This window comes from Bos mutus, chromosome 21, assembly GCF_027580195.1.
Source record: "Bos mutus isolate GX-2022 chromosome 21, NWIPB_WYAK_1.1, whole genome shotgun sequence".
Taxonomy (NCBI): Eukaryota; Metazoa; Chordata; class Mammalia; order Artiodactyla; family Bovidae; genus Bos; species Bos mutus.
This window is the reverse complement of record NC_091637.1, coordinates 67,391,813-67,415,996: the sequence shown is the minus strand read 5'-3', so window position 1 is coordinate 67,415,996 and position 24,184 is coordinate 67,391,813. Positions and strand designations below refer to the sequence as shown.

Below are 24,184 nucleotides of genomic sequence, written 5' to 3'. Positions count from 1 at the left end.
CATGCCCTCCTCCAGGGGATCTTCTCGACCCAGGGATGGAACCGGGGTCTACTGCATGGCAGGTGGATTCTTTATCCCTGAGCCACCAGGGAAGCCCAGTGAATGTTCTCTTGTAAATATACACACTCCTCTCCGGCAATGCCACAAATTCTTGACAAATTAACAATCATCAAAAGTCTCAGCATACAAACTTTTATTGGGAAATAATTTTATTTCCAAAGTAAACTCTGGAGTGTCCCTGTCTCTCCCAGCCTCAGCACGGGGCTGGCCCTCCTGGGTCCTTCCCTCCTGCTCCTCCCAGCCCTGTGCTGCTCTGCCCCGTCTCTCCCTCTGCCCGGCCGCCGCTGTTCCTGCCCGACACACACGTGTCCCTGCCTCTCTTTTGCTCTCCTACATGTTCTCCTACACATACCCTCAGTTTCAAAACTGGCCTAGCTATATAATTACAACATGGCTATTTTCCTGCAGTTGAACCAACAACTTGTTCCGAACCTGAAGAGCACAGGAGCCAGCTCCTCTTTCCTCCCAGGAAGCCGGGCACTGACTTCAGGAGGCTGTTCTCCAAGTCCTGCCCCAGACAGCTTTCTGATCATCTAGACACCTCACTGCTGACACTGCTCTCAGAAGCCTGCGCTTCCTGGCCACTCTCCTCCCTCTCTGCTCCCCTCCCGCTCGCAGCTTTTACACGGTCTGTGCCGCTGTCCCATACTTTCACTGGTGCACTTCCGCCCAATCTCACCCCTTCTAGAAGCACTTGGCTAAAAAGCCCTTAAATTAACCACTTTATCTTCAAAACACTGTGCAAAATTCAGAGTGTGAACAGTTCCTAATTTATGGTTCCAACATTTTATTAAATTATTTGGAATTCTAAAAATGATGGCTGGGTACCCAGACCGCTCTACAAATGAAGAACTGAGATAATGCAAGCCTAAATAGGGAAAACATCTGGCCCTTCCCTCTCTTGGGGCCAGCAGGCTTATCCATCAAAAATCGGCCTTTCCAGCACAAACGGAAGGGCTGAGGCTCCACAGCCGAGGGAGCCCCGAAAGACGGCGTAGGGACGTGGTCACAGACGGAGGGACACCGTGAGCGCCCGGGCCTGCCAGGGCCATGATGCGACACGGGCTCTCCAGAGGGACCAAAGGCTGGCAGCCGTGCTTCTTGCTCAGAGACCGGAGCCGTGGCTCCCGGAGCCGCTGAACGAGCCACCAAGTTAACCACACTAACGTGACTCACACTCCTTGATGACACACATTTTGAAGGCTGCTACTTGAAGACAGAAATGCTACAGGATAAAATCCCGAAAGGCCTAACTGTACTGTCTAAACCGCAGCCCTTCCTCTGTTTAACACGAAACACGGGCTGACGTTTTCAGGTCACTGGCTGGAGCCGACCCAGCACGAGTCGAGTCCAGCCTCCGCGTCCACAGCCCGAGGGAGGACCGGGAACCAAGAGAGGTCCCGGCTGCGCACCTCGGGCATCTGCGCATGCGCAGCCCAGCCAGAGGCGGGGCCCAGGCCATCACCGCGAGCAGCGCTCGGAGAAAGGACACGGCCAGCCAGGGCGAGGCGGCAACTGCGCACAGCCAAGCCTTCCCTCAAAAGTGATGCAGGACACACTGCCCTCAAAATTCGCTGTTTTTATTTTCCTGTTTTCTCTTTATTCTAGGTAATTAACATTAAAGCATTTCACTTGAACTGGAAAAAACAGGAAACCATGAAAATTGCTAGTTTCTCTTTACCAAGTCACCCCGTTATTTTCGCAACAGCCAAATCTAAAATCTAACCCCAAAATTCAGCAGTTCAGGGCTCCAAATAGTATACAATGGGCATGAGGATTTTATCAAAAAATCTATTACACGCTGTACACTGTAGAAAAGAAGCTTAATCACTACACTACTGATTTAACCATGAAATTAAATCTTCAAAATAACCACCCAGCACTTTCTCCAAGTAAGGGTTGGTATTCCAAATACAAAATTAAACTTAATTTGACTGTTTCCTTCTTCAGTTATTAAGAACTCCATAAAGGCCATTCTTTTAAACCCAGAAGAAAAGTTCTTAGAGGGATGGAAATCACCAACAGAAATGTCACGGAACAAGAGGGAGGCCGTGCTATGGCCTTTCATCACAACTACAGACACAGCCCAGGACGAGTTCAAAACTGCTGTGTGAAAACAGCAGAAACCCGGCAGGGCCCACAGTCTGAAAGCGGGCTGCTCAGAAATGCTATTAAATGTCAACTTTGAAAAAATGATTTACCTTTAATTATGCAAAATAATTCTAATGTTACTCATAGAAATTTAGTGAATGTGCGTTCTTGGATTTCTACTTAGAAATAATTTTTAAGAAGAGTTACATAGATGAAATACCACCCACATCACACCAAAAGCAAAAGGACTCTGTATCTGGACATGACAAAATGCTCACTCTGAAACCTTGGTGCCAGACCAGAGTCAGGCGTACTGGTGCGATCTTACGGTTTTAATGCAAACAGACAGGACAGGGATAGAAGCTGCTGTGTGCTGTGTGTGCGCCGTGCACGCAGGCGCGCGCACACACGCACACACACACACTCCAGAGAACCGCCTCTCTGCCCTCATGGGCACTACCACACTTCAGAAGCCAGAGCGTGAGCCCTGCCACTCGCCACGTCCCCGTCCCCATGCCCCGAGTCCCGCCCGGCTGGCCCCGGACCAGCACCCCGCTCCCCGCTCCCCACCATCACCAGCCAGTGCTGCCTGGACTTCTCAGGTCCACAGCGGCCCCTCCGATCCAGTCCCTCCGGTATGAGCAGAGCAGTCTCCTCAAAACACTCCTCACTTGACACTCCTCCCCTCAGACTCACCCAGAATAAACCTAGAACCTTCAGCCCACCGCTGCTCTGAGCACTAGGACCAGAATTCTCCGCCCCAGGCTGGCCCCCGCCAGCAGCTGCATCTCCCCCACGAGCGCGCTCAGCTTCCCGGCTCCTGCGACAAGGACCCTGAGCCTCGCGCTCACACTGCACACCTTGCCTCTCCCACAGCTCTGAGCATCTGAGGCCCACAGCAGTCTGGCTGGCTCCTTCTGCAGGCTCTGGGGAGAACTGTCCCCACACCTTTTCAGCTTCCGGAGGGCCTGCGTCCCCTGGCTCCCTGCCCCTTACTCGAATCATGCAGCCCACGGCGCCTGCCGTCACATCCACTACTGACTCTGGGAAGAGCTCTGTGCTTACACCGGGCCCACCCGGCAGCACCCCCACCTCAAGCTCCTTAACGTCATCAGAGCTGCAAAGCTCCTTCTACCAGGGACGCAGCGCAGGCACCACCGCTCTGAAGATGAAGGTGTGGGCCTCTCGGGAGGGCTGTGACTCAGTCCCCCGCTGCCCCCACCCAGGCCCCCACACCCAGCAATGCCGGCCCTCGCCCAGGGCTGGTGGCTTCCCTGGTGGCTCATCTGGTACAGACTCCACCTGCAATGCGGGAGGCCTGGGTTCAATCCCTGGGTTGGGAAGATCCCCTGGAGAAGGGAAAGGCTACCCACTCCAGTCTTCTGACCTGGAGAACTCCACGGACTGTACAGTCCACAGGGCACAAAGAGTCAGACACGAATGAGTGCCTTGCACGCTCCCAAGGCTGGAGCCTCAGACTCTCCCCCATTACAGCCCTTGGCACACATTCCCCTCTCCCCGATCCCCATGCTGCCTAGGTAACTTCTAAAACTTCTACTCATCCTTCAGCTCCAGTCCCGATTATGACTTTCCTGAACCCCAGCTCAAGTTACAGTCCTTGTCCCAGGTCCGCAGAGAGCTACGTTCCAGAGCATTCACCTCTAAAGCCCCGCTTCGTGTAACTGTGTGGTCACATGATGGCCTCTCTAAGAGCAGAGGCCAGGCCTTTTCAACTTCTGCTCTCACTGCTCCCCACCGTCCCTGGCTCACATCTTGATAAACACTGGTCTTGGAGTGAATCTTCCAAGTGCAGCCAAAGCTGTATGACTCCCTAGTGAAAATTTCCAAATATATTAAAGGTGCCACGGACAGAGATTGCAAATAGTTTCAAATATGAACCCAAATCAAAAGTTCCAAGAGCAGACACTGGGACTCGCAGGCATCCCTCTGCAGTCTAGTGGCTTCCGCGCAGGGGCCAGCAGGTGCGTGCCGGGCGCTGAGTACGCAGGGGCAACGGGAAGGGCCCTGGTACCAAGCACCATCTTAAAACTAACACACCTCCCCATGAGACGGCAACGACGGCCGTCTGTCCACAGTAAGTAAGTGGCGGGCTTCTAGCAACATCTGCAAACTCCCTTACACAGGTCAAATCACCAGTCCTCACCTACGGCTGATTCATAACAAAATTCTGTAAAGCAATTATCCTTCAATTAAAAAAATAAATAAATATTTTAAAAATCGCCAGTCTTCTGTTCATTGACACTGAAGAGATTCGAAAGGCGTCCCTTACATAAGCAATGACGCACTGACTGTTCTTACACGTACGGTGTTGTACTTTTCTTAGCACAAGTAAACATCAGATCAAAGGACACACACGATCACTTTGAACGATCACTTCTGGTAATAAGGTACTGCATTGTTCAGACAAATATTCCCCCTCAGGACAACTAAAGATACCAGATTAAATATACAAACACCATCTTTAAAAATCCAAAAGTTTGGTGAGAGAGAAGAAAACACCAGGGCAAAGTCTCTAACCAGACTGGGACACAGAGACGGAAACAAAGAACTCACAGCTGCTTCTGCCTCAGGAGAAAGACCAACAAGGAGAAAGTGACCAGCAGACAGCTGGGTGACTGAAAACTGAAAAATGCAAGCTAAATGAGGGTGGGGGTCTCCGAGATAACAGCTCAGACTGTTTCAGAATTGATGAAAGGTATCAGTATTTTATATTATCAAGAAGTCCAAGTGAAGACCGTTAAAAGGACTGATATACTTTTATATACGGGCTGTATGCTGAAATTTTCAAAAAGGCTGAAAAGGAAAACATTACTCGAATCCCAGCTTCTATCTCTACATCAGAGCGTGAGCACACAGGGCAGAAGGGAAGGGTGTAGAACTTCCTGGCTGGCCGGTAGGAAGCTTGTGAGGGATAAGCGTTTGCAAAGCAAAAGAATAAAAACTTACTTCTACCATATGAATCAGGCCTAATGCTAACAAGAAAACCCACAGAGAAAAAGAGTGCACTCTCACAGGAAGTGACGAGCTTAATGTAAACTCTGAACAGCTGCACCCATGGGAGGAGGAGAGATTAAAAAGGGCTTCTGTCTTTTATTTTACACATTTATGTATTCTTTAAAATTTTGTTTTTACATATTTATGTATTCTTCAAAATTTTGTTTTAATACAGTTATTCTTAAAACTATAATAATTTTTTAACTGTTTAATGATACAGATGATTTTTAAAAATAAAACAGAAAACTCACATTTATAGGCTAATGAACATCATTAAATTTCTACATGTGAGTAGATAAATTCGTTTATCTTTCATGCATCTGAAATACTCTTTTACTTTCATTTTTGAAAAATATTTTTGCTGGGTACTTTTTAATACGCTGTCTAGGTTGGTCATAACTTTCCTTCCAAGGAGTAAGCGTCTTTTAATTTCATGGCTGCAATCACCATCTGCAGTGACTTTGGAGCCCAAAAAAATAAAGTCTGACACTGTTTCCACTGTTTCCTCATCTATTTGCCATGAAGTGATGGGACCGGATGCCATGATCTTCGTTTTCTGAATGTTGAGCTTTAAGCCAACTTTTTCACTCTCCTCTTTCACTTTCATCAAGAGGCTTTTTAGTTCCTCTCCACTTTCTGCCATAAGGGTGGTGTTATCTGCATATCTGAGGTTATTGATATTTCTCCCAACAATCTTGATTCTAGCTTGCACTTCTTCCAGCCCAGCGTTTCATAGTTTCTATTGCTATGCCTTCTAGTTCATTGTTTCTTTTGCAAAATCTAATCTATCGCTTTTTTTTTTTTTTTGCTGCAGGACATGTAGGATCTCAGTTCCCTGACCGGGGATCAAACCCATGCCCCCTGCAGTGGAAGCAAGGAGTCTTAACCACTGGACTAACCCAGATGTCTCCAGAGTTCTTTTTATCTCATATGCAAGAGCTTCCATCTCTAGAAGTTTAATTTGGGTCTTTAAAAAAATCTTTCAGGTCTCTCTATTTAACTTTTTTAACATATGAAATGTAGTTATAAAAACTACGTATCAATAAATGTTTTTATCTGCTAATATGAACACCTGTGTCAGTTCTGGGTGAATTTTGATTGATTGATTGATTCTTCTCTTAATCAAGGATATATTTTCCTGCTTCTTTGCATACCTGTTGTTTCCAACTGAATTTTCATCAAGGTATGTTTTATATACTATAAAACCCGGCTTTTTAAAGTGGATGACTGGTTATAGTATATTCACAAACTCACACAGTTATTGTTGTTGTTGCTGTTTGGTCACTCGGTTGTGTCTAACTCTTTTGTGACCTCATGGACAGAGGAGCCTGGCTCCTACATCACACTCCTCTCTACAGTCCATGGGATTTCCCAGACAAGAAGACTGGAGTGGGTTGCCATTTCCTTCTCCATATAATAACTTTAATAACAATTTCAAGTATTTCAAATTAACAGTAAGGTAAGGGACCATCAGTAGTCTTCCAAAAGGCAGACTATTTTAGACACTACACTTAAAAGAGAAAAAAATGAGCAACTTACAACCTATGACACACTGGCAATGTATAATCTATCATACACTCACTCCCCTAAAAATCCTGAATTAACAAGTAACATGGATTCTTCATTGATCAAAATAATACTACATTTTTAAAGACGTTTAAGAACTTAATGTTGTGAACAATTCACACATATTCTATGATATTTAAAGATACCTGTTTTATCTGACCCGCTGATTAAGTGATCAAGGAAATACAGATAAAATTCTTGTGCTTCAAGTTGTCTGTATTTGTCAATATACTCCGTTTCTGCGTTCTTTTCACCCAGGAGCCTGCAAAGAATATTAAAAGTTACTATACTGTTTACAAAAGTCCTATAAAAACTATACTGTTTATAAAAAGCTAAGAAATGTCCATATGCTAGGAGAATTCTTGAATAAATAACTTTTACATTAAGCCCTACAAGAAAAATTGCAAAGCATTAATAAACAAATGAAAATACAATCAAATTCTCAGTCACCAAAGAGATGCAAATTAAAGCAATGAGAAAGTTTTTTCATCCTTCAAATTGGCCAAAAGAACAAATGGTCTCAGATCCCGAGGAGAGGGCAGTAAACGGACACAGCCACTTCCTCTGCAGGGCAATCTACCAGAATCTGTTGCAACGCCCTCCGTGCCTCCCCGAGAGCAGTGCTGCGCTGCAGACAGGGAGCATGTGCAGAGACGCGCATGGAGGCTCAGGGTGTCAGAACGAGCCTCCGCAGCTCACTTTTGCATGAGGATTCTTTTGAACTAAAGGCAGTCAAGACTACAGGTTCAGAGAGAACAAAGGCAAAACATTCTCTGACATAGCATAGCAATGTTTTCTTAGGTCAGTCTCCCAAGGCAACAGAAATAAAAGCAAAAATAAACAAATGGGACCTAATCAAACTTGCAAGCTTTTGCAAAGGAGATGAAACCAAGAAAAGACAGTTTACAGAATGCGAGAAAATATTTGCAAATAATTCAACCAACAAGGGCTTAATTGCCAAACTATACAAACAGCTCACACAGCTCAATTAAAAAAAAAAAACAGTAAAAAAAAAAAGGGCAAAAGACCCGAATAAACATTTCTCCAAAGACAATATCCAGATGGCCAACAAGCACATGAAAAGATCTCAACACTGGTAATTATGAGAGAAATGCAAGTCAAAACAACAGTAAGTGCCACCTCACGCCAGTCAGAACGGCCACCATCAAAAAGTCTACAATGATAGGGAGAGCTCTGGCAGTGCAGTGGTTAAGACTCTGCCTTCCAATGCAGGGCACACGAGCTCAGCGCCACAGCCACTGAGCCTGCGCGCCACAAGCAAGACCTGGCAGCCAAATCACTTCCTTCTCGAGTCCACGTGCAACAAGCGCGGGCGGGCGTGGGAGAAGGGCCCCTCCCACCCTGTCGGTGGGAATGCAAAACGGTGCAGCCCCTGCGGACAACAGTCTGAGGCTTCTTTAAAAACAGGAGTTACTGTATGACCCTGCAATCCCACTCCTGGGCACATACCCAGAAAAGAACTCTAATTTGAAAAAATACACGCACCCCAGTATTTACAATAACCAAGACACTACTTTACTGACAAAAGTCCATCTAGTCAAAGCTATGGTTTCTCCAATAGTCACATATGGATGTGAGAGTTGGACCACAAAGAAGGCTGAGAGTCAAAGTATTGATGCTTTTGAACTGTGGTGCTGGAGAAGACTCTTGAGAGTCCCTTGGACTGCAAGGAGATCAAACCAGTCAATCCTAAAGGAAATCAGTCCTGAATATTCATTGGAAGGACTGATGCTGAAGCTGAAGCTCCAATACTTTGGCCATCTGATGTAAAGAGCCAACTCACTGGAGAAGACCCTGATGCTAGGAAATACTGAAGGCAAAAGGATATGGGGATGACAGAGGAAGAGATGGTTGGCTGGCATCACCGACTCAACAGACATGAGTCGAAAAACATGAGCAAGCTCTGGAAGTTGGTGATGAACAGGGAAGCCTGGTGTGCTGCAGTCCATGGGGTTGCCAAGAGTCAGACATGACTGAGTGACTGAACTGAACTGAAGACATGGAAGCAACCCAAATGACCATCAACAGAGGAATGGATAAAGAAAATGTGGGGGGTGTGTGGGTATAAAATATACAGGGGAACACTCAGGCAAAGACCAGACAGAAATGAAGGCTGGGCAGCTCTCTGAGGGAGGCAGTCAGGAAAGCAGGAGCCCTGAGGCCAAAGTGCCAGGAAGGTGGGCAAGAGGCCCATGTGGCTCCAGCAGAGAAAGCCTGGTTTGGTGGGGGTAGAGGTACAGAAGAGCCAGGGATTCGGGCAGAGGAGAACCAGGGGACTGGCAGGGGCTAATCCTAAAGATTTTGGCCTTTTCTCTGAGTGAGTTGAGTTTGGCACTCAGACAGAGAAATAACAATACCTGGCTCCTATTTTAACAGGATGGCTCTGATCAGGTAAAGTGGGGTGGAATGATGGGGGCTCAGACACAGCAGAAAAGCAGGGAGACCACCTAACAGAGCACCATATAACCAAGGCCAGAGATGACATCGCTCAGACCAGAGGGGCAGCGGTTAAAGTGGAGCCCATAGAATATGCCGTCATTATTAGACACGGCGTATGTAAAATAACCAGCTTCCCTGGTGGCTCAGATGGTAAACAATCCTCCTGCAATGCAGGAGACCTGGGTTGGGAAGATCCCCTGGAGGAGGGCAGGACAACCCACTCCAGTATTCTTGCCTGGAGAATCCCATGGACAGAGGAGCCTGACAGGCTACAGTCCATGGGGTCACAAAGAGTCAGACACGACTGAGTGACGAGGAGTCAAGAATGAGTTCATTTTGATATATGGCAAAACCAATACAATATTGTAAAGTTAAAAATAAAATAAAATTTAAAAAAATAAAATAAATAAAATAAAAAAGAATTAGTTCAAGGCTCCAGCTTCCAGTTAGATGGGTAAGCACACTGCACCCGCACAGAAGGGAGCTGTGACTCCCGGCAGAATGCCTCTGCAGCTGCTGCGGAACGCTGACCAGTAAGCGGTACCGGGCAGACTAGGGAGAGACGAGAATGCAGAGCGCTCACCAGGCATAGAGCATCGTGTTTAGCTCTGGCAGCCCCTGGCCTGAACTCCCCACACTATAAAATGCACGGGGGCCCTGGCACAGGCAGAGGTGTAGGGGCACTGATTTCCTTTAGGATGGACTGGTTTGCAGTCCAAGGGACTCTCAGGTCTTCTCCAGAACCACAATTCGAAATCAATTCTTTGGCACTCAGCTTTCTTTATGGTCCAGCTCTCACATCCGTACATGACTACAGGAAAAACCACCACTTTGACTACATGGACCCTTGTCGGCAGCACAAACTCTCACGGCCCTTTTTCTTAATCTATCCACTGCTCGGCCTAGAGGGCAGAGGCTGCTGCAGGAAGTGCTGGGCAGAACAGGACAAGACAGCCCCGGCTTCCAGCCAGAGGACCGGGAGAGGGAGGCCCTGGGCGGGACAGCACCTGGGACGCTGCAGACCCCCGGGAACCCCTAGGAACCGCTGTGCTCACCCGGGCTGGGCGCACGGCACCAAGCCCAGACAGCCCAGCACGGACTTGGAGAACTGAGGACAGATCCGGACAGCCCTGCCGAGGCTCGGAGGCCCCGATGGGCCTCGGATCGCTGCCCACAGGAGGCTGGGTGGAACCTGCAGCCCCACAGGGTGTGACAAGACCCAGGGCCCACGATATGAGGATACTCCAAGCGCCCAGGGCACGCCCACAGGGACTGCGCTAGGAGCCGTCAGGAGCGCTGCTGGGCGAAGCGACAACCACTGACTTTGGATAATGGCTATCCAACCTGGGGACCCCCCACCTCACACCAACCGCTAATTAACTCCAAACCAACTACACCCAGGGGGTACTTATTTTTTAAGCCTAAAACGCTGATCTTCCCCTATGTCATAACTTTGGAGTAAAGAAGGCTTTAAACAAGAACACAAAAAAGGAAAATATTAATGAACGAGTTATAAAACTGTGAACATGTCTACCAAGGTCAAGGGCAACAACAGAGGCCACCTGAGAGCTGCACCTAACCCGGGCACGTGCTGCGAATTCCCTCCAGCCAGGGAGACACGAGCACAGCCCCATGAAAACGCGGCTTTTAGTGTGAGACGTCTTATGGAGGGAATAATACTGGGAAAGGAAATTCAACATCAGTTTCTCAAATGGTGACTGCATCTTTAACAGACAAAAAAAAAAAAGAACCAATAATCCAGAACTTTGAGGTCAGTAGCAAAGGAATTAAAAACAGGAAGACAGTAGTCTCCTTACAATGAAAAACCTGCCTTTAATTGCAAGAGAAAGCTGCTGAGAACTGTGTAAGGTGGCCCTGGTCGCAAATATACAAAATCTGCTTATACACAATCTGGCTCCTTAGCCTGCCCTTCAGGATTCCAAAGTTTTGTCTTTTTAGACTTAAATTTAAGTACTTCCTTATACATCTTACACTTTTACACACACGCACACTAGGGATGATATGATCCTATCTCACTTTGTCTTATAAAATTTTCTACAATTCAGCCAAGATGTAGCCTAGAAAACCATGACAGTGACCAAAAAGGAATTAACCTAACTGCTTCACAGTTCAAGTTTTATGTCTTCCACACAAAACAGCTTCACCAGGTTACAATTAATTAGAAAAAATTCACTTATTCAACTTACTAAAATGTTTGATGAACAAAATCCAACATTATTCTGATTATACTCTGATGAACAGGCAGGATTAATGCAAAAGTACTTCCTTACCCGGATCTACAAATACTTCTGTCTCTATCTACATTACAGTAGGGGAACTGCTTTAATCAGAGAATGACATTTGGGCTCTGTTTCAATCTAATGACCTCAGGAGCTAGGACAGAAGAAACAAAATGTGTAATACTACAGGCGGCACACCCTAAGTATTAGAAAAACTGGCTTATCCAAGGAAGATCAAAGGAAAATGTACTGAATGTGAGTCCAGGCGGTAGGAAACGTTCTGTCAAGATCAGACTTGGGCAAGCCTTGATAGCCAGCTAGGTGCTAACAGGTCAAGGGGAGGCGGGAGACCGCCCCTCGAGAAGTTCTCTGTGTGGCTTACTCAGTGACCCTTAGGTCTCTGCTCCAAGGACAGCCCGTCCCCAGGAAGGCCTTCCCCAACCCCCGCAGCCAACCAGGGAGGCCTTGAGTGTGCCAGGACCACCACACTGGCCCCTCGGGGACTCGGGTTCGTCTGCCCACGGGCCCGCAGGGCAGGGAACAGTCAGTCTGTCCACCGCTGCCTCCCGTGGCCCCCAGTCCCCGACATGCACCCGGGCCTGGCACAGTCGGCACAGTCAAGGGTACCTGCTGAGAGAAGGAGAGCCGCAACCCCAGCGGGGGCAGAACAGACCTGGTCTTAAAGGACAGTAGTATAGCAGTGGAGAGAGATGCGACCAGAGCTCAAGCAAACAGGGGTCAAGGGGAAAATGATGTTTTTCCCTCAGACCGAAGAAAAAATTAGCTGGTATTTAAAACAGGCCCTGAAAAAGAGTTACAGTGTAGGTACACGGAAAAGAAAGACAAGCCCCTCAGCAGAACCAGTGTGAGCGCAGCTGAAGGGTCACGCAGGGACAGACACCGGTATGCAAGCAAGCCAGCCCGGGACAGAAACGCGGGTCATCTTCCAACCCAGTACAGCTCTGACGCTTCAGAGGCAAACGTGAAGAACCAAAGCAACGACGAGGAGGTTATTCAGAGGGAGAAGCTGCGTGGTTCACGGTGCTGTCAGGAGGAAATCCGAGAGGACAGCTCTGTCACGAGAAACTTTCCTCCCGTCCTTCGCACGGCGCTACACACAATGCGATGTGAAAACCTGCTCGTTGCAGATAATGAACCCTGACATCTGGGTTTTCTAACATGTGAGTAACAGGAGCTGCAGGGTGACCACACGCATCCCTCTTTATCGTGCGTGACATGCAGGTCCGATGCGGATGAATGAGGTCTACTCGTCACAGTTCAGTTGGAGGAAAGAGCAACACAAGAAACACGTATTATAAAAGGGAAGCGCTGTGCAGTCATTTCACAGACCCAGAGAGTCAAGAACCTGTCCACACTGCAGGGAAAGACACACAGGCTCTGGGACAGAAAACCCTCACAAGGACCTTACACGCCGGCACTCACCCGAACAGTAAGTGCAAGTTTCACTCTCAGCTCCAGAAGAAAACCAGAAATTATTTTCTTTAATGAACTGTAAGATTTTGTTTTCAACTTTATATGTTCTTATGTCTCTTTTTTTTTCTGACCTCAATCAGTAGATTGCCTTATCACCATGCTTCTAGAGATTACAAAGTATAAAGTTATCTACTTCACTGTATGTAATATATGTAATGCATTGCAACTTGTTTAAATATACAAATTTAAATACTATTTAGAAAAAAACCAAAATGTGTACAGAATGTAACATTTGCTAAATATTTCACAGGACTAATATCTAGCATTCTTTGCCTACTTTGCACAACTGTAGCGTGTTTTCTCAGAATGTGTATCGTGTGTATATTGTGCGGAGTCAAGTCCCATCCCTTTCCCATGCTTTCATTAGCGGGGACAGTGACCTGACTTCCAAATGGCCTGAAAGTTAAGCTGAAGAATAAAAGCAACATGGTTATTTTTAGAGCTCTACAGGCATAAAAATACAGCACTAAACTGTGACCTGCAGCTACGCACACAGAGCATCACATCATGCGACAGTCTTCACTTTAGCTGGGAGCGCATCTGTGGTGCTTCAGACGACCTTTCTTCATCTCTTCACCAAAGATATGTCTAAATGCATTTAGGACCAGAATCCGTGGCTGCCGGCATCTTTTTCAAAGAGACAGCTACATTCAAAAGGCGAAGCGTTATATAATTTGTAAAGATTAAACTGAGTTATTTTTGTCCTTTCTTCTAGGTTACTTACAAGGTGGATTAAGGAGCATTCTCTCCAAATGAAGACATCACGGCCTCCTTCCTAACACAGAAAGTTATTTATTTTGAAGACGGTTTCAGTGGGGAAAGGAGGCGGCTCATTCTCTCAACAGGGGACCCATCCAGGAGGAGGAGACGTGCCTGTGTGAAGCACAGCTCCATCACCAATTCAAGTGAACTCTTTAGCAACAGGCCACGTTGGACCCAGCAACTTCACAGGTAACCTTTAAACCTTTTCTGTATAAAAAACCTAAGTCAGAAGTCTGTTTGCGGACAGCACTTTCCTATATGTTAATATTATAGAGCCTCCTAAGAACTTTTAATAGCAAGTGTTAGTGTTATTTTCAGGAAGTGTTCAGTCTGTAGATTATCCCTGACTGTATTTCATTCCTGCTTAGCTACATAAAAGTATTTCGAAAGCCTGGTTTTTGGCACTGACCTAGTTAGAAATAATCCATTCTAATCTTAGTCTGACCTGTATATCTAACCAGTGAAAAATTCATGCACTTTTCTGGCAAATTTACTGTAAAGAAACAAATATTTGCTGATCAGAACCATAACATTTTATGCAAGTAAACAAGTGAAAGCTTTTCCACAGGCTTAAAATGCCATTTTTTGGCTGGATGAAATGGCCAAAACATGATTCCTACAAATCCACACACTACCCTGACTCAGATGTAGTGACAAAGACTCTGCTTCGGGAATTAAAATGGCATCTGAAGGAACGGGAGAGACTGATACAAGAGATCGAAAATGAGCAAAAAGTGAAAAAAACAGGTGTGGATTACAACTGGCTGAGAAGCTACCAGCATCCCCACACAGCCATTCCAGCTACTGAACAAAGACAACTCGAAGTTCTCTGCTCACAGGTTCAACCGTGCCAAACGGGAACTGTTCTCAGCAGGTAAAACTCTACACTCTCTTCTCCTGATGTCTGCTGTCAGCTCTCAGCTCCTTTTACACTTAGAGTGGAGATCGTTATTTATCATATAAGTCCTTTAACCGTGTGTATCAAATGCTCAGCAACCAAAATCCCTAAGAATGGGCTGGACAAGAAAAAAAAAATCTGTTGATAACTCACTGGCTAGGAAATGTTTTAAAGTCACTTTCAAAATTTCTTCACTAGAAGCATAATTTTAAAGAAATGTGCAGTTTACACTGCTGCTGCTGCTAAGTCACTTCAGTCGTGTCCGACTCTGTGTGATCCCCTAGACGGCAGCCCACCAGGCTCCCTCATCCCTGGGATTCTCCAGGCAAAAACACTGGAGTGGGTTGCCATTTCCTTCTATAATGCATGCAAGGGAAAAGTGAAAGTGATGTTGTTCAGTCGTGTCCGACTCTCAGCGACCTCATGGATTGCAGCCTACCAGGCTCCTCCGTCCATGGGGTTTTCCAGGCAAGAGTACTGGAGTGGGGTGCCATTGCCTTCTCCAGCAGTTTACGCTAAAGATGGATAACTACTATATGAGCACATTATTTAAGCTGAATTTTTGAGATAAAGGGTTATGACAAGAGATTTTCTGAACTGAATACTCACAAGTGTTTTGCCTCTAGATTTCGAGAAGTTCTGGCAGAAAATGATGTACTGCCGTGGGAAATCGTCTACATCTTCAAGCAAGTTCTGAGAGACTTCCTGAGCAGCGCTGACGGGGGCAGTCAGCAGGAGTGCCTGGAAGGGTCCCCGGGCGCAGCCTGCCCTGTGCGCTCCGTGACCCCAGGGGGCAGCTCCGAGGGTCCAGAGAAAGATGAAATCCCCACCATCTCAAGTTATGTAGACAGAAACACAAAGAACAGGTTCCCGACATTCTCACATCGAATATGGAACCTACCGTACTACTACCCATCAAGTTAAGTTACCTATACCCAGAGAGAAGAGTTTTTTGGTGACCATCTTAGCATCAGAACTCTTAACATTAAGAGAAAGTGATGTGACTTGATGTTACTCTTTGTTGCAAGATCAGAAGCTAAAATTTCTGTGATGTAGTCGATATTTGAAATAGTGTTCCTTTTCTAGCCACTTTTAAAATGCAATGTTTTCACTGAACAGTATGCTTTCAACTAAAATATTTCCTAAATATTTTGAAAAACTGTTTGAAGTATTTTCTTATACCTCAAACACAACTCACAGAAACTAAGTTTTATTCTGAAATTTGAAATATGAAATTTATATGAAAGTATGAAGTATAAAATTTGACAAATTAACTTTGACTTTTATTCTAAAAGGAAGCTATGTATTGAATAAAATAAATGATTACTGTGAATCTTACCTTTACAATATAAGACTGAGTCAGTCATTCTCTGTGGGGGAAGGCGGCAGGGAGGGAGAAAACTACGTGTGGTCTGCAAGCAAAGCAGTGCTTCATCTCAACACTCAGATTCATCTTTAATCTCAACCAACATTAAGAGAAGTATAAAAAAACACAGATCTATACTATGAATAAAAATAAATGAACTGGTTTAACAACACTGGTAACTGCTACTCTCAAAGAAAACCAATCAATGCTGATCTAAACCAATACTGTGTTAGTCGCTCAGCCATGTCCAACTCTTTGCAACCCCACGGGCTGTAGCCTGCCAGGCTCCTCCATCCGTGGCATCCTCCAGGCAAGAATACTGGAGTGGGCAGCCACTCCCGTCTCCAGGCCATCCTGGTGTCAACACAACCAGGGTTTAATAAGACAAGGTAAATGGGAACACTCCCCAAGCAGACTTAGAGTGGACACCTTTCACGCCTGTCCCTCTCTGTTTGGTTTTCGGAACATAACTATGGCTTCTCCCATCACTCTAAGAGTTCACGGAGTGAGAACTATTTGTGGGAAAGAGAAATGCTCCCCAAAGTGCACAGCTGCTCATTGAGCACTGAATGCAGGAAGCAGAAAAGAGAGGTCCGACACTGCATCAACGATGGAAACAGGGTTTTAAGTAATTTTTATGGGAGTCTCGTTGATTTACGACGCTGTGTGGGTTTCTGCTATACAGCAAACTGAATCAGTTACACATATACACAGACCCACTCTTTTTTAGATTATTTTCCCATAAAGACCATTACAGAGTATTGAGTAGATTTCCCTATGCTATATGATAGGTCCTCACAGAATTTTTGTTTTAATAGAATTTGGAATTTGTCTATGAAATTCAGTACTAGAACCGGCAGCCTCAGCATGTGTATCAGAAAATACACACCATGAAGAGGCTTAAAACATTTTCCTCCCACAAGGCACCTCAAACAGCCACTGCACAAAAGAAATGACCAAGTCTACAGCACTTTCAAGAAAGGGCAATCCTCTCTGTCCAGAAGGGAAGAAAATAAAGTTTTAAATATAGTTCGTATCAAAAAGCTTACAGTGACTGAAGAGGCTGTAGACGGTAGGTCATCCCAGCAGCCCAGGAAGAAGACGGACCCCCACCACTGAGTCGCCCATAAGGCACAAACCAGCTGTACACCCAGACTCGGCAAGGGGTGGGAAACGCGCTGCCCTCGGCATTCTCAGCCTCCACCTCCCACTTTCGTCTTCGGCAATAACCCAATAACCACGTTTCCTGTGTCAGTATCAGTGTATATAACTTAAAACTAGAGCTGTTCCTTAAAAACTGACAAATCAAGTAGAAAGTATAACACAAGTAACTTCCTGAAATATTAGTAGATGCACACATTTATACACAGGGCTATTTATAGTACTTTAAATCGACAAAAGAATGAGGATTAAAAACATAAGTGGGTACAAACGCGGGGAGGAAAGCTTCAGGTACGGTTTACAAAGATGAAGTATCAGCACAGCAGCTAACGGTCTGAGCTTGGGAACAGTAAGGAATACACACACTAATCCACTAACAGGACTCTGGTAGCCTGACACACGGCCAGCTCTCGAAAGGCGGCACTGTTCCCAGCTCGGCCCACCTAGTAACAGGCGGCCATGGCTCTCCACGCAGGCACTGCGCTGAGCACCACATGCGTGTCCCACTCAATCCTGAACTCGAAAGCAGGTGATGCTGTTCCCATCGGACAGATGAGCAGACGGCCTCACGCCTGTTCAAGGGCTCCCCAACAGCACAGTGATGCTGCCTGGCAGAGCGGGGATGCACGCCAGCCGGGCAGGCCCCTCCAGCCCCAAATGCACACAGCCGGTTGCCTACCTGACACCTCCTTTGGAGGCCCACGGGCAACTTAAAATCAACATGCTCTAAACCAAATCACAGAGGTACGCTAACAGGATAAGTAAAATGCAGGAAAGGAACAGAGGAATCCAAACAGCACGCTTCACAGACTAAGAGCGTAACTCAGCACTCCACCCAGTGTTTCCCAGTCGCTTCTCAGGAAATGACACTACTACCTATCCATCCAATTTTACCAGCAGACATCTCAGAATCATTCTGATCCCCTTGCTATGGTGCAGGAGCCAAAAAACACATCACAAACAAGACTGTGTGCAACAGCATACACTGTGAAACACCCTTACTCTGAAAATACTTTATGGTTCAGTTGCCAGGGTATTACACGCGCCCCGCCCCAACCTGAGGGAAATCAGCTCTGGTCAGAGGAGTAAAGACAGATTTCAGGCTTTATTCAAGACAGGAGCAAATGAGGAAGCAACTCTCATCGTTTTTAGAATAAAAATAACTGGGACCCACAAAGACAATTCATTCCCTCGGACACCTGAGTTCCCGCTACGTGCCAGGTACTGTGCTGAGGTGGAGACTCACTGAAAATCTCCACCCTCAAGGAGTTATGTGGGGAAAGCAACACAAAATAATTCCTTGAGAGCACTAAGAGATACACACTCAGGATACCAAGCACGCGCTACATAAACAGGCTTCCCGCTGCCCTTCCTTGGCCCCGCTGGTGTTCCTCCTCAGCCGCCTTTGCACGTTTTATCTCACAACCTAAATGACCACGTGCTCCAGGCTCGGGGCTCCCTCACCCAGAGCCTTAAACTCCCACTGGTCCAGCCCCACAGCGAGCTTCTCTCCTCAACTCCAGACCACCTGCACTTACCGTTATCTAATAGGAATTTCAAAGTTAGCATGTTCAAGGTCAAGCTCCTGGTATTCCGCCCACGCCAGTTCTTCCTGTGGCCCGGCCTTCCTCAGCGGGTCCCAACAGCTTCCAAGGGCTCGGCCAGAAACCCGATGTCACCCGTGCCTGCTTCCCCACTCCCATTCGGTATCTGATCCGGCTACAGAGTTCCAGCCTCTTAATAACACATCCTGAATCCCATCGTCGCTCACCACCTCCACTGCCACTGTCCTGGTCTATACCCCTGTAGAGGATACTCCTGCTTGGATGATGTATTACTGAGGACCCTCCAGAGAAACAGAGCCAACAGGATATGCGCTGATAAAAGTTGATACCTGACCTCCCTGTTTCTGCCCCAGCCCCATTCAGTTCATTCAACTAGCAGCCATCCTGCTGGAGTGGGAACCACACAGGCGGCCACGCACAAAGCCTCCAGGCGCCGTCCAGTGACCCCGGACGTCTTGGGTGGGGCAGCTTCTCACTGAGACCGAAGACGAACCGTGACCCGGCGCCTGCTCCCGCTGGACCGCCCCTCCTCTCCATCAGCCTACTCCAGCTGCGCATGGAAGACATAGACACTCAAATACTTTCCCAATGAATGGGGAAATGACCTAATAACTTACATCCGTTAAATAGAAGGTTTTTAAAAAACAGGGACTTTGTGGGTGAAGAGAAAACAGACTCCTTGGATGGTAACACAAGCAAACGCTAACATCTATGCAAGGCCTAGACATGGAAAGGCAGGGCCAAAAGGAAAAGATTGTATGCTGTGGAGTCAAACACACCCACTGTCCAACCTATCAGATACCCGCGCTGGGAGCAGCTTCCCAACGCAGCTGAGGAAGCCCAGGGGCAGCTGTAAGACAGGACCAGCCTCGTCTGTCAGAAGGACGGACTGCTTACGTGGCCTGTGTCACGTGCAAAATGCCCAACGCAGCAGGCACTCAATCGACAGAACAGCACACCAGGAAGGAAATGGGAAACCAAGAGAAAAGAAAACTGGATAAAGGCGCCAGACGATGGCAATCTGAAAGCTTCTGTAGCAGTGTCTCCGGGATCAAGCACACCTTAAGGTGCTGGAGAGTCAAGAGATAAAAGTGGGAGCTGAGCAAGATCGGAGTGAGCCAGGAGTCTGTGAGCTTTGCAGACAGAGGCCAGTCCACACACAGACCAGCCCTGGGCAGAGGGTGGGGTGGCCAGCTCCCAGCCTCAAGCTGGGGGCCAGGCCCTGAGTTCCAAAGGAAAGCCCGCAGACAACCGTGGAAGAAAATGCTCGAAATGCCTAACACAGTCACAAAGTATTTCCTTTTTCACATGCCAAGGTGAAGAAAGAGAATGTAAAAATAAAAGAAAACATACCCCACAATCAGCACCAAGGAGCAAAAACACAATACCATGTGGAAAACAAGACAGGAGGAAATCCACATCACTGAGCGTATCATCTGCAAACCACTCACCCTCCCAGCTCGTGGCCATCTCTGATCGCTCACCACAGGGCCTCAGGCGCGGCTTCCTTTCAGAAGGAAACGCACACTGTGACCGTACTCACCACCCAGACATGCATCCATCTCACAGAGCAACTCTTATCTGAACTATCGTGATGCATACTGGAATTTTCTGCTGCTCCGTTTTTAAACGCTAGTGGTCATGACTCTTGCGGCTCATTGAACTGACTTAGCAGCACCCACAGACTAGACTCCAATGACTCATGCGCGCTACTCTTCCCACCTGAGGGACTGATCCCCTCTAGTAAGGCTTCACTGTGTGATACCCTACACTGATAAAGCCTGTCTTCCTCTGCATCAAATGTTTTCTCCCAATATCGACACTCTCCTGCACAGAGAAGACATCAGTCAAAAGCCTCTGCGCAGCCGCAGTACCAGGCGACAGCTTCTAGTGTCTGAATCCCAGCTCCACCCCTCTGTCAGTTTCCCGCGGCTGCCACAGTCAGCACGAGCACTCAGTTTAGAACAGCACACACATGTTACTCACAGTTTCTGTGAGTCACGCGTCCAGGTGGACCCAACCGGGCCCTCTGCTTTGTTGTGGTTGTTCAGTCATCAAGTCATATCTGACTTTTTGCGACCCCGTGAACTGACGCAAACCAGGCCTCCTGTCCTTCACCATCTCTCGGAGCTGGCTCAAACTCATGTCCACTGAGTCAGTGATGCCATACAACCATCTCATCCTCTGTCTCCCCCTCTCCTCCTGTCCTCAATCTTTTCCAGCATCAGGGTCTTTTCCAATGAGTCGGCTCTTCGCATCAGATGGCCAAAGTATTAAAGCTTCACCATCAGTCCTTCCAATGAACATTCAGGGTTCCCGTTAGGATTGAATGTTCTCCAACACAATTCAAAAGTATCAAGTCTCTGGCGCTCCAGCTATGACAAAGTTAGTGTACTGAAAAGCAGAGACATCACTTTGCCAACAACGGTCCCTTCAGTCAAAGCTATGGTTTTCCCAGTAGTCACGTGCAGATGTGAGAATTGCACTATACTATGGCTTGCCTTGGAAATGAACTGAGATCATTCTGTCATTTTTGAGATTGCATCCAAGTACTGCATTTCAAACTCTTTTGTTGACTATGAGGGCTACTCCATTTCTTCTAAGGGATTCTTGCCCACAGTAGTAGATATTATGGTCATGTGAATTAAATTCACCCATTCCCATCCATTTTTAGTTCACTGATTCCTAAAATGTCAATTTTCACCTAAATGTTGCCATCTCCTGTTTGACCACTTCCAATTTACTTTGATTCACAGACCTAACATTCCAGGTTCCTATGCAATACTGTTCTTTACAGCATCAGACTTTAGTTTCACCACCAGACACATCCACAACTGGGCACAGTTTCCACTGTGGCTCAGCCTCTTCATTCTTTCTGGAGCTATGTCACTCTTAGGCATACTGAACACCCACTGACCTGGGGAGAGGGGTTCATCTTTCAGTGTCATAATTTTTTGCCTTTTCACTGGTGGTAGGCAAACATCTGGAGAAGGCAATGGCAGCCCACTCCAGTACTCTTGCCTGGAAAATCCCATGAACAGAGGAGCCTGGTAGGCTGCAGTCCATGAGGTCGTGCAGAGTTGGACACGACTGAAGTGACTTAGCAGCAGCAGCAGCAGGCAAACATCTACTGCATTTACAAAGTTATTTTACATGCTGATTGTAATAATCTTAAAAATGGGGCTTACATTTTATCTTTTTTCATTTTACTACTCTGAAAATTCATTTTTATTGACTTTACAACAGTCTTAGCCCATGAAGAATTGAAAATTTTTAAAACTGGTCCTTAGCAGTTAAAAGGACATTTAAATCCGTGCTTGTCATTTCTGACAAAGTCAGTAATAATTTACTTCAACAACCAGTTATTTGAAAGCGATACCGTTCTGTCCATTAAGTCTAGGGAGCACAGGGCGAAGCAGGGCAGCGGGTGGGCCGAGGGTGGGCCCGATAGACCATGGTGCATTCAGACAATGGAATCATTTGCCAGAGCAATTCAGGGAAACAAAATGTGTGAAAATGAAACAGAACAGCAACTCGAAAGCTGTATCACAGTTTCTTTGTCCCCTCCCTGCCCCCAAGAAACAAATTTACCAAAGATACCAAGTCCCACTTGGCTTTACAAAGGCTGGAAACAGCCCATGAGACCTTGACTCAGGCTCGAGTCCATCCACTAGATCAAAGGGTAGGGGTGAGGGGCAAAGAACAAGAGTAGCTTTAAGAAGTTTTAAAAACAAAACCAGCATCTCAACTGTAAAGGGCGTTGAAGTTGAGGGGAAGGGGCCAAGCAGTGCTACAGATTCCCCAGGTGCGAAGAGGTGCTTCCACTCTGACTTTCTTTAAAGAGCAAGCAGGTGTTTCTACTGACCAGATCTGCTGCTGCTGCTGCTGCTAAGTCGCTTCAGTCGTGTCCGACTCTGTGCGACCCCATAGACGGCAGCCCACCAGGCTCCCCCGTCCCTGGGATTCTCCAGGCAAGAACACTGGAGTGGGCTGCCATTTCCTTCTCCAATGCGTGAAAGAGAAAAGTGAAAGTGAAGTCGCTCAGTCGTGCCCGACTCTTAGCGACCCCATGGACTGCAGCCCACCAGGCTCCTCCGTCCATGGGATTTTCCAGGCAAGAGGACTGCAGTGGGGTGCCATTGCCTTCTCCGACTGACCAGATCTAGGTCTCCTGAAAACGCAGGCGTCCTCTTGCTTTATTTCCACCAAGATCACGAACAGATTCCACCGCAGTCCAGCGGAGGAGCAATGGGAGAAGGAGCACGAACGAAACCGCACAAAGACGCAGCACTGCTGCTCCTGGGCAGCTACCCAGGCGAGCCGACGCCTCTGGGCCCACAAAACCTGCACAAGGACGTTTGCAGCAGCATCATTCACGACTGCCAAAACTGGGGATGCACCAACATAGTGTTCAGTGGTGATCCGACAGACCATGGTGCGTTCAGACAATGGAATGTTACTCAGCACTTAAAAAGAAATGAGTAATCAAGCCCTGGAAAGACATGTCGGAACTTTAAGTGCATAATACTAAGTGAAAGAAGCCAATCTGAAAAGGTCACATACAGCAGGATAACAACGATTGTTTAGTTGCTCGGTCGTATCTGACTCTTTTGCAACCCCATGGACTGTAGCCCGCCAGACTCTGTCCATGGGATTTCCCAGGCAAGAACACTGGAGTGGGTTGCTAATTCCTTCTCCAGGGGAATCTTCCCCTCCCAGGGATCAAACCTGGGTCTCCTGCATTGGGAGGCAGATTCTTTACCACTGGGCCACCACAGGGAAGCAACTATAAGGCACTGTGAAAAACGCAAAACTAGAAACAAGAAAACGATTAGTGGCTGCCTACCCACTGGGGATGGGGAGTGGGGCAAAGAGGGATGAGCAGGCAGAACACGGGATTTTTTTCAGCAGGGGAACTACTGTTTTGATACTAATGGTGGATACATATCGTCATGCTTTGTCCAAACCCACAGACTGTACACCACCAAGAATGAACCCTCTGTCTTATCTATGGATTTAGTTAATAATGATGTATCTATTGGAGAAGGAAACGGCAAACCACTCCAGTATTCATGCCTGGAAAATCCCGTGGACTGAGGAGCCTGGTGGGCTACAATCCATGTGGTCGCAGAGTCGGACACGACTGAGCGACTTGTGTGTGTGTGTGTGTGTGTGTGTGTGTGTGTGTGTGTGATGTATCTATCTATTGGTTTGCCAGCAAATAGATGAGGAAAATGGGGAAATAGTGTGAGATTTCATTTTCTTGGGCTCCAAAATAAATTCCAGTTGTAACAAACATACAAATATACCACACTAAAGCAAGATACTAACAATGAGGGAAATTGTTGGAGCAGGAGGAGATACTTGGGACTCTACTTTCTGTTCAATTTTCCTGTAAATTTAAACTGCTCTAAAAAATAATAATAAAGCCTATCAATAAAAAGATTTTTCACTGACCCAAACTCTGGGGAGGTTCCACTCCTGGTGGAGAAGTTTAATCTGGTCC

General features: G+C 46.8%; 2 protein-coding genes across 2 annotated transcripts in view; one reads left to right on the top strand and one right to left on the bottom strand.

The window, feature by feature from the left end:
- Nucleotides 1-12,648, bottom strand: part of TDRD9 (tudor domain containing 9) — a 107,564-nt gene extending 94,916 nt beyond the window's left edge. Inside the window, exons 1-4 of the mRNA XM_070358223.1 lie at nt 12,612-12,648; nt 10,248-10,384; nt 9,668-9,744; nt 6,879-6,994 (exon numbers count right to left, since the gene is read on the bottom strand). Of these exons, the coding sequence (XP_070214324.1) occupies nt 6,879-6,994; nt 9,668-9,744; nt 10,248-10,384; nt 12,612-12,648 (367 nt within the window). The remainder of the gene's footprint in view (nt 1-6,878; nt 6,995-9,667; nt 9,745-10,247; nt 10,385-12,611) is intronic.
- Nucleotides 12,649-14,263: 1,615 nt separating this feature from the next.
- RD3L (RD3 like) lies at nt 14,264-15,510 on the top strand. The gene is made up of 2 exons (XM_005898559.1): nt 14,264-14,562; nt 15,213-15,510. The coding sequence occupies exons 1-2, from the start codon at nt 14,264-14,266 to the stop codon at nt 15,508-15,510; spliced, it is 597 nt and encodes a 198-aa protein (XP_005898621.1).
- The last annotated feature ends 8,674 nt before the right edge of the window (nt 15,511-24,184 follow it).

Coding starts and splice junctions, on each gene's coding strand:
- RD3L (XM_005898559.1), top strand. CDS start 14,264: ATGCCATTTTTTGGCTGGATGAAATGGCCAAAACATGATTCCTACAAA. Junction 14,563..15,212: donor ACGGGAACTGTTCTCAGCAG/GTAAAACTCTAC, acceptor TTTTGCCTCTAG/ATTTCGAGAAGTTCTGGCAG.